The 9,462-nt window shown below is 46.9% G+C and overlaps 1 protein-coding gene across 1 annotated transcript; it reads left to right on the forward strand.

Moving 5' to 3' along the window:
• Positions 1-1,882: 1,882 nt before the first annotated feature.
• Positions 1,883-7,074, forward strand: LOC311115682 (testican-3-like; the record flags this gene model as incomplete). Its single annotated transcript, XM_084190839.1, has 4 exons — positions 1,883-2,110; positions 3,596-3,658; positions 4,998-5,135; positions 6,881-7,074. Coding segments are annotated over 4 exons (596 nt in total), but the record flags the coding sequence as incomplete, so codon positions are not given.
• Positions 7,075-9,462: the final 2,388 nt, after the last annotated feature.

Below are 9,462 nucleotides of genomic sequence, written 5' to 3' on the forward strand. Positions count from 1 at the left end.
TCTCTCTCTCTCCTCCTCCATATTCTCTCTCTCTCTCTCTCTCTCTCTCTCTCTCTCTCTCTCTCTCTCTCTCTCTCTTCTCTCTCTCTCTCTCTCTCTCTCTCTTATTAAATTTAAGGGCTTTATTGGCATGGGAAACGTGTGTTAACATTGCCAAAGCAAGTGAAATAGATAATAAACAAAAGTGAAATAAACAATAAATATTAACAGTAAACATTACACTCAGAAGTTCCAAATGAATAAAGACATTTCAAATGTCATATTATGTCTATATACAGTGTTGTAACAATGTGCAAATAGTTAAAGTACAAATGGGAAAATAAATCAACATAAATATGGGTTGTATTTACAATGGTGTTTGTTCTTCACTGGTTGCCCTTTTCTTGTGGCAACAGGTCACAAATCTTGCTGCTGTGATTGCACACTGTGGTATTTCACCCAATAGATACAGTACATTCGAAAAGTATTCAGACCTCTTTACTTTTCCCAAAAAAACATTACGTTACAGCCTTATTCTAAAATTGATTAAATACATTTTCCTCATCAATCTACACACAATACAACCTAACGAAAAATCGAAAACAGGTTTTTTGAAATTTTTGCAAAAAACATCGGGGGAGAAGGGCCTTGGAAATGACTCAAGTAAAAGTGAAAGTCACCCGGTAAAATAATACTTGAGTAAAAGTCTAAATGTATTTTGTTTGAAATATACTTAAGTATCAAAAGTAAACGTAATTGCTAAAATACACTTAAATATCAAAAGTATACATAATTTTAAATTCCTTATATTAAGCAAACCAGACAGCACCATTTTCTTGTTTTTAATGTACGGATAGCCAGTGGCACACTCCAACACTCAGACATCATTTACAAATGAAACATGTGTGTTTAGTGAGTCCGCCAGATCAGAGGCAGTAGGGATGACCAGGGATGTTCTCTTGATAAGTGCGTGAATTGGACCATGTTCCTGTCCTGCTCAGCATTCTAAAAGGAACATTCTTTCTTCAGGAATGTTGTGAAGTAAAAGTAAAAGTTGTCAAAAAATATAAATAGTAAAGTAAGTACAGGTAGCCCAAAAAAACTACTTAAGTAGTACTTTAAAGTATTTTTTACTTAGGTACTTTACACCACTGTGGCTTTGCTATGGAAGGTTTGGGAATCGCTTCCTTTTAGGTGGTTGTAGAATTTAACGGCTCTTTTCTGGATTGTGATAATTAGCGGGAATCGGCCTAATTCTGCTCTGCATGCATTATTTGGTGTTTTCTCTCTCTCTCTCTCGCTTTCTTTCTCTGCCTGTCTGTCTGTCTGTCTGCCTGTCTGTCTCTCTCCCTCTCTGTCTGTCGCTCTCCCTCTCTGTCTGTCGCTCTCTCTCTCTCCCACTCTCTCCTCCTCTCTCTCTCTCTCACTCTGTTTCCCTCTCTCTCTCCCCCTCTCTCTCTCACTCTGTTTTTTCTCTCATTCCCCCTCTATCTCTCTCTCTCTCTCCCACTCTCTCCTCCTCTCTCTCTCTCTCACTCTGTTTCCCCCTCTCTCTACCTCTCTCTCTCTCCCTGCTCTCTCTCTCTCAAATTCAAATTGCCATGAAATACAATTAGTAGATATTGCCAAAGCAGTGTAGTGTTCCAGCAGCATTTCAGTAAATCCAGTACATTGAGGATAATGAAATCCAGTTAATTTCAGTAGTAATAATAATAATACATCCAGGTCCAGCAGTAATGCTGTAATTACTCTCTCTCTGTCTCTCCAGAACACACCATCTAACTGCTGTCTGTATTATCACAGTCCAACGCATTCAAAACACATCTAGAACTGAACTAGTCACAACCCTTTCATTATCGTATGACTCGCCTCTGACCTCTGTCCTTTGACCTCTCGTCTCCAGAGTTCAGCTCAGGGTCGGGGCCTATCTGTAAGGATCCTCTTGGTTGGATGTTCTCCCGCCTCGACACAAACTTTGACCTCCAGCTGGACCGATCAGAGCTCAGCAGGCTGGGGCTGGACAGGAAGGAAGGCTGCTCCGACGCGCTCTTCACTTCCTGCGACACACACGGCGACACACTCACACACCTCTCCAGCGCAGAGTGGTGCACCTGCTTCCAGAGATACACAGGTGAGGAGGTACGCACACACACAGGACTAAACGTGTCCTTCTGCCTGGAGTCCTATCCCAGTTAATCGTCTTCAGGTGTGCCAGGTCTCATTAGATCTGAATGATGCAGCTGGAGTGACTGGGCTGGCAAGGGGGGTTGTGGCTGTTGGAGATCTTCAGTGTGGTACCTGGCTGCGATGATGGTGTATCAAACTAAGATGAACGACTCAAGCCGTTTACCATTGTGTATTTATTTTTTCTAAGGCCCTCGGTCTGTTTTTCCCAAAGTGGTCGGTCTGTGTAAGTGGGCGTTCCCTCTTTCAGGTGTTCCTGCTTCCCATGAGCTGTGTTTTAATTTGTTGTCCAATCAGGCACCCCCTCCGCAGGGCGGGGCAACAAGCGGGCTAGAGCGAGCCCGCTCCGATCAGAACTAGTCATTCGGTCGGCTGTCTCGGCTTCCTCTTCTGTCTCTTCTGGCTGGCTGCAGGCTTGTGGCTTTTGTAGTCTTTCAGTGTGATGGCCGGGCTTGGGGGTTGTAGTTTTTCAGTGTTGTGGCTGGCTGGCTGGTTGGGTTTGGGGGGGTTATAGTCTTTCAATGTTGTGGCTGGCTGGGCATGTCGGGGTTGTAGTCCTTCATGGTGGTGCCTGGCTTGCTGGCTGGGGGTTGTAGTCCTTCAGTATGCTGGCTGGCTGGGCATGTCGGGGTTGTAGTCCTTCAGTGTGCTGGCTGGCTGGGGGTTGTAGTCCTTCAGTGTGCTGGCTGGCTGGGGGTTGTAGTCCTTCAGTGTGCTGGCTGGCTGGGCATGTCGGGGTTGTAGTCCTTCAGTGTGCTGGCTGGCTGGGCATGTCGGGGTTGTAGTCCTTCAGTGTGCTGGCTGGCTGGGGGTTGTAGTCCTTCAGTGTGCTGGCTGGCTGGGGGTTGTAGTCCTTCAGTGTGCTGGCTGGCTGGGGGTTGTAGTCTTTTACACTAAAGTCCTGGCTCTAAATCCACTAGCCTGAAATGCAGAACCTGTTTTGTGCTAACATTCCACTGCTTGTACCCTGTGTCATTGCCAAACATGGCAGACTGGATTTCTCCAGGCCACAAATCCACAGCAACAATGTGATTTATTAATCTTGAACTTGACAGTAAACTAACAGATTTAGCATGATTTATAAATGAAACATGCTTATTTCTGACCAACACAACTTTATTCGTGGGTACGTACAGACATTATCTAAACTTGAATCATATTTTAAGAAATGATCGTACGGAGAAATGTAAAAAAGTATAGAAACGAAGAACATTTGATTAACAGTGTTTCTGGTCATTAATCATTTGTGTGATCATAGTCCAGGGATGTATTCACTAGGAACCAAACAGACGCAAATGGGACCGAAACGGGGAGACACTTAGCTGATCTTGTCCAATAAGAAACACTTGTTTTTGTTTTCTGTTGCAGACCGTTGTGCTACGGTGTACACTAATGAATACTCCCCTAATTGTGTTGCATCTCTCCTCTCCAGACTCCCCCTGTTGGTCTGAACTGACCAGTATTAACAAGAAACAGACTGGGGAGAAGCTACTGGGTGAGTCACACACACTAACCTCTCTCTATGACCCCTTACCTCTATAACCCCTGACCTCTTAACCCCTGACCTCTATAACCGCTGACCTCTATAACCGCTGACACACTAACCTCTCTCTATGACCCCTGACCTCTATAACCCCTGACCTCTATAACCGCTGACACACTAACCTCTCTCTATGACCCCTTACCTCTATAACCGCTGACACACTAACCTCTCTCTATGACCCCTTACCTCTATAACCGCTGACACACTAACCTCTCTCTATGACCCCTTACCTCTATAACCGCTGACCTCTATAACCGCTGACCTCTATAACCGCTGACCTCTATAACCCCTGACCTCTATAACCGCTGACACACTAACCTCTCTCTATGACCCCTTACCTCTATAACCGCTGACCTCTATAACCGCTGACCTCTATAACCGCTGACACACTAACCTCTCTCTATGACCCCTTACCTCTCTAACCCCTGACCTCTATAACCGCTGACCTCTATAACCGCTGACACACTAACCTCTCTCTATGACCCCTGACCTCTATAACCGCTGACCTCTATAACCGCTGACCTCTATAACCGCTGACACACTAACCTCTCTCTATGACCCCTTACCTCTCTAACCCCTGACCTCTATAACCGCTGACCTCTATAACCGCTGACACACTAACCTCTCTCTATGACCCCTGACCTCTATAACCGCTGACCTCTATAACCGCTGACCTCTATAACCGCTGACACACTAACCTCTCTCTATAACCGCTGACCTCTATAACCGCTGACCTCTATAACCGCTGACCTCTATAACCCCTGACCTCTATAACCGCTGACCTCTATAACCGCTGACCTCTATAACCGCTGACCTCTATAACCGCTGACACACTAACCTCTCTCTATGACCCCTGACCTCTATAACCGCTGACCTCTATAACCGCTGACCTCTATAACCGTTGACCTCTATAACCCCTGACCTCTATAACCGCTGACCTCTATAACCGCTGACCTCTATAACCGCTGACCTCTATAACCGCTGACCTCTATAACCGCTGACCTCTATAACCGCTGACACACTAACCTCTCTCTATGACCCCTGACCTCTATAACCGCTGACCTCTTAACCCCTGACCTCTATAACCGCTGACCTCTATAACCGCTGACACACTAACCTCTCTCTATGACCCCTGACCTCTATAACCGCTGACCTCTATGACCCCTGACCTCTATAACCCCTGACCTCTATAACCCCTGACCTCTATAACCGCTGACACACTAACCTCTCTCTATGACCCCTTACCTCTATAACCCCTGACCTCTTAACCCCTGACCTCTATAACCGCTAGGTCAGTACCTGCCGGTGTGTGATGCAGAGGGCTACTACCGGTCCCACCAGTGCCACGGCAGCAGCGGACAGTGTTGGTGTGTCGATCGCTATGGCAACGAGGTCGCAGGGTCACGGACCCACGGAGCGGCGGACTGCGGTAGGTCCACGCTAAGCATTCTGGGGGAAAATCATTTCCGACTGACTCGTTGGTTTGATGCCGGTAAAAAGTTTACCGTAACTTCATTGATTGATTGATTGATTGATTGACCAATCGACCAAGCCCTCACCTGATTTCTGGTATTTTGGTATTTTATTAGGATCCCCATTAGCTGTTGCAAAAGCAGCAGCTACTCTTCCTGGGGTCCACACAAAACATGAAACATGACATAATACAGAACATGAATAGACAAGAACAGCTCAAGGACAGAACTACATACATTTAAAAAAGGCACATGTGGTTAACTGTAGTTCCTTCCTGATTCCTGGTTCCTGTGTTCTGTAGGGGCGGTGTTTAACAGTAGTTCCTTCCTGTGTTCTGTAGGGGTGGTGTTTAACAGTAGTTTCTTCCTGTGTTCTGTAGGGGTGGTGTTTAACAGTAGTTCCTTCCTGTGTTCTGTAGGGGTGGTATTTAACAGTAGTTCCTTCCTGGTTCCTGTGTTCTGTAGGGGTGGTGTTTAACAGTAGTTCCTTCCTGTGTTCTGTAGGGGTGGTGTTTAGCAGTAGTTCCTTCCTGTGTTCTGTAGGGGTGGTGTTTAACAGTAGTTCATTCCTGTGTTCTGTAGGGGTGGTGTTTAGCAGTAGTTCCTTCCTGTGTTCTGTAGGGGTGGTGTTTAACAGTAGTTCCTTCCTGTGTTCTGTAGGGGTGGTGTTTAACAGTAGTTCCTTCCTGTGTTCTGTAGGGGTGGTGTTTAACAGGAGTTCCTTCCTGTGTTCTGTAGGGGTGGTGTTTAACAGTAGTTCCTTCCTGTGTTCTGTAGGGGTGGTGTTTAACAGTAGTTCCTTCCTGTGTTCTGTAGGGGTGGTGTTTAACAGTAGTTCCTTCCTGTGTTCTGTAGGGGTGGTGTTTAACAGTAGTTCCTTCCTGTGTTCTGTAGGGGTGGTGTTTAACAGTAGTTCCTTCCTGTGTTCTGTAGGGGTGGTGTTTAACAGTAGTTCCTTCCTGTGTTCTGTAGGGGTGGTGTTTAACAGTAGTTCCTTCCTGTGTTCTGTAGGGGTGGTGTTTAACAGTAGTTCCTTCCTGTGTTCTGTAGGGGTGGTGTTTAACAGTAGTTCCTTCCTGTGTTCTGTAGGGGTGGTATTTAACAGTAGTTCCTTCCTGGTTCCTGTGTTCTGTAGGGGTGGTGTTTAACAGTAGTTCCTTCCTGTGTTCTGTAGGGGTGGTGTTTAACAGTAGTTCCTTCCTGTGTTCTGTAGGGGTGGTGTTTAACAGTAGTTCCTTCCTGGTTCCTGTGTTCTGTAGGGGTGGTGTTTAACAGTAGTTCCTTCCTGTGTTCTGTAGGGGTGGTGTTTAACAGTAGTTCCTTCCTGTGTTCTGTAGGGGTGGTGTTTAACAGTAGTTCCTTCCTGTGTTCTGTAGGGGTGGTGTTTAACAGTAGTTCCTTCCTGTGTTCTGTAGGGGTGGTGTTTAACAGTAGTTCCTTCCTGTGTTCTGTAGGGGTGGTGTTTAACAGTAGTTCCTTCCTGGTTCCTGTGTTCTGTAGGGGTGGTGTTTAACAGTAGTTCCTTCCTGTGTTCTGTAGGGGTGGTGTTTAACAGTAGTTCCTTCCTGGTTCCTGTGTTCTGTAGGGGTGGTGTTTAACAGGAGTTCCTTCCTGTGTTCTGTAGGGGTGGTGTTTAACAGTAGTTCCTTCCTGTGTTCTGTAGGGGTTGTGTTTAACAGGAGTTCCTTCCTGTGTTCTGTAGGGGTGGTGTTGGAATCATCTGGAGATCAGGGCAGCGGAGACTCTCTCTTCTCTGACGACGACTATGACAATGATGAAGATGATGCCTTCGTCCTGAGCGACCAGTCCCAGATCGATGATGAAGATGATGAGGATGACTATGACGGAGAGGAAAGATATCTGTCATAACTCCGTCACTCTGCACATCGCTAGGGGACTACAGCAGCAATAATAGTTGCTAGGCGACCTCTACACCACTAACAGACTAAAGACATTTCTCTCTCTCTGAGTGCATCTCAAATGGCATCCTGTTCCCTGTGTAGTGCACCAGGTCCCATAGGGTTCTGGTCAAAGGTAGTTCACTACATAGTGGATAGGGTGCCATTTGGAATGCACACTCTGTGTTTGTTGTCTGTTCCTAACTTTTAAAGGTGGACTCTGCAATATGACACCATCGTACAAAGTGGGGTGACTTCCTGCTAACGGACGTCATCAACAACAACAGAAACAACAACAACAACAACAGAATTCTGATATATTGGTTTCTGCCCTTTGTGGCATGTCCACATCAGGAAAAACCAAGCATAACAGTCTGGGCAGATTAGAATTCTGTGTTTGGTGTTGTCCGTGAGCAGGAAGTGACCTTGCTGTGTATGATGATGTCATAATGATTAGCCCACCTTTTAATAGCTGGTAAATGTTTGTTTATGATTTCCCTTTCTGTGCCGTCTAACGTTTGATTGGCCTACGTGGCTGTAACTCTGGGGAGTCGTCCAATCAGCGAGAACTTCAGAGATTATAGACTAGTTTATCGACAGTCAATTGCGAGCTGTGTATTCGTATTTCCAGAAGCACAGTGCTTCCTCTCCTCTCTTCTCTCCTCTCTTCTCTCCTCTCCTCTCCTCCTTCCTATCTCCTTCCTCTCTCCTTTCTCCTCTCCTCTCCCCTCTTCCTCTCTCCTCTCTTCCTCTCTCCTTCCTCTCCTCTCCTCTCCTCTCCTCTCTTCCTCTCTTCCTCTCTCCTTCCTCTCCTCTCCTCTCCTCCCTCCTATCTCCTTCCTCTCCTCTCTTCCTCTCTTCCTCTCTCCTCTCCTCTCTTCCTCTCTCCTCTCCTCTCCTCTCCTCTCCTCTCCTCTCCTCTCCTCTCCTCTCCTCTCCTCTCCTCTCCTCTCCTCTCCTCTCCTCTCCTCTCCTCTCCTCTCCTCTCCTCTCCTCTCTTCCTCTCTCCTCTCCTCTCCTCTCTTCCTCTCTCCTCTCCTCTCCTCTCCTCTCTTCCTCTCTCCTCTCCTCTCCTCTCCTCTCCTCTCTTCTCTCCTCTCCTTTCCTCTCCTCTCCTTTCCTCTCCTCTCTTCCTCTCTCCTCTCCTCTCCTCTCCTCTCCTCTCCTCTCCTCTCCTCTCCTCTCCTCTCCTCTCCTCTCCTCTCCTCTCCTCTCCTCTCCTCTCCTCTCCTCTCCTCTCCTCTCCTCTCCTCCTCTCTTCCCCCTCCTCTCCTCTCCTCTCCTCTCCTCTCCTCTCCTCTCCTCTCCTCTCCTCTCCTCTCCTCTCCTCTCCTCTCCTCTCCTCTCCTCTCCTCTCCTCCTCTCTTCCTCTCTCCTCTCCTCCTATCTCCTTCCCTCTCCTCTCTTTCCTCTATCGTTACCTGTGTTCCAGTGATGATAAAGAAGTTGTTACTGTTTTCTAATTTCCTCTGATCCTTGTTTTCCAACAGAAACAGAAACTGATGAGACATTAAGTAGAGATTAAATATGCATCCCAAATGGCACCCTAGTCACTATGTAGTGCACTACTTTGACCAGGGGACCATACGGTCTAACTTCCCTATGTAGTGCACTACTTTGACCAAATTACTGTTGAGAAATAAATAACAGTGTGGGACAAAATATGAATCCAAACTATTTTCTATATATCGCATTGCTTCTAATAATGCACAACATCTGAATCCCAAATGGCACCCTGTTCGTAGTGCACTGAGCCCATAGGAACATGGTCCAAATGGCACCCTGTTCCCTATGTAGTGCACTGAGCCCATAGGAACATGGTCCAAATGGCACCCTGTTCCCTATGTAGTGCACTGAGCCCATAGGAACATTGTCCAAATAGCACCCTATTCCATAGGGATAACCCTATGGGTCGTTCTGGCTCAGACAAGGCTACTAGGGATAACCCTATGGGTCGTTCTGGCTCAGACAAGGCTACTAGGGATAACCCTATGGGTCGTTCTGGCTCAGACAAGGCTACTAGGGATAACCCTATGGGTCGTTCTGGCTCAGACAAGGCTACTAGGGATAACACTATGGGTCGTTCTGGCTCAGACAAGGCTACTAGGGATAACACTATGGGTCGTTCTGGCTCAGACAAGGCTACTAGGGATAACCCTATGGGTCGTTCTGGCTCAGACAAGGCTACTAGGGATAACCCTATGGGTCGTTCTGGCTCAGACAAGGCTACTAGGGATAACACTATGGGTCGTTCTGGCTCAGACAAGGCTACTAGGGATAACCCTATGGGTCGTTCTGGCTCAGACAAGGCTACTAGGGATAACCCTATGGGTCGTTCTGGCTCAGACAAGGCTACTAGGGATAACCCTATGGGTCGTTCTGGCTC

The sequence above is a fragment of the Coregonus lavaretus genome (genome assembly GCF_964263955.1).
Source record: "Coregonus lavaretus genome assembly, contig: HAP1_SCAFFOLD_7623, whole genome shotgun sequence".
In the NCBI taxonomy this organism is placed as follows: domain Eukaryota; kingdom Metazoa; phylum Chordata; class Actinopteri; order Salmoniformes; family Salmonidae; genus Coregonus; species Coregonus lavaretus.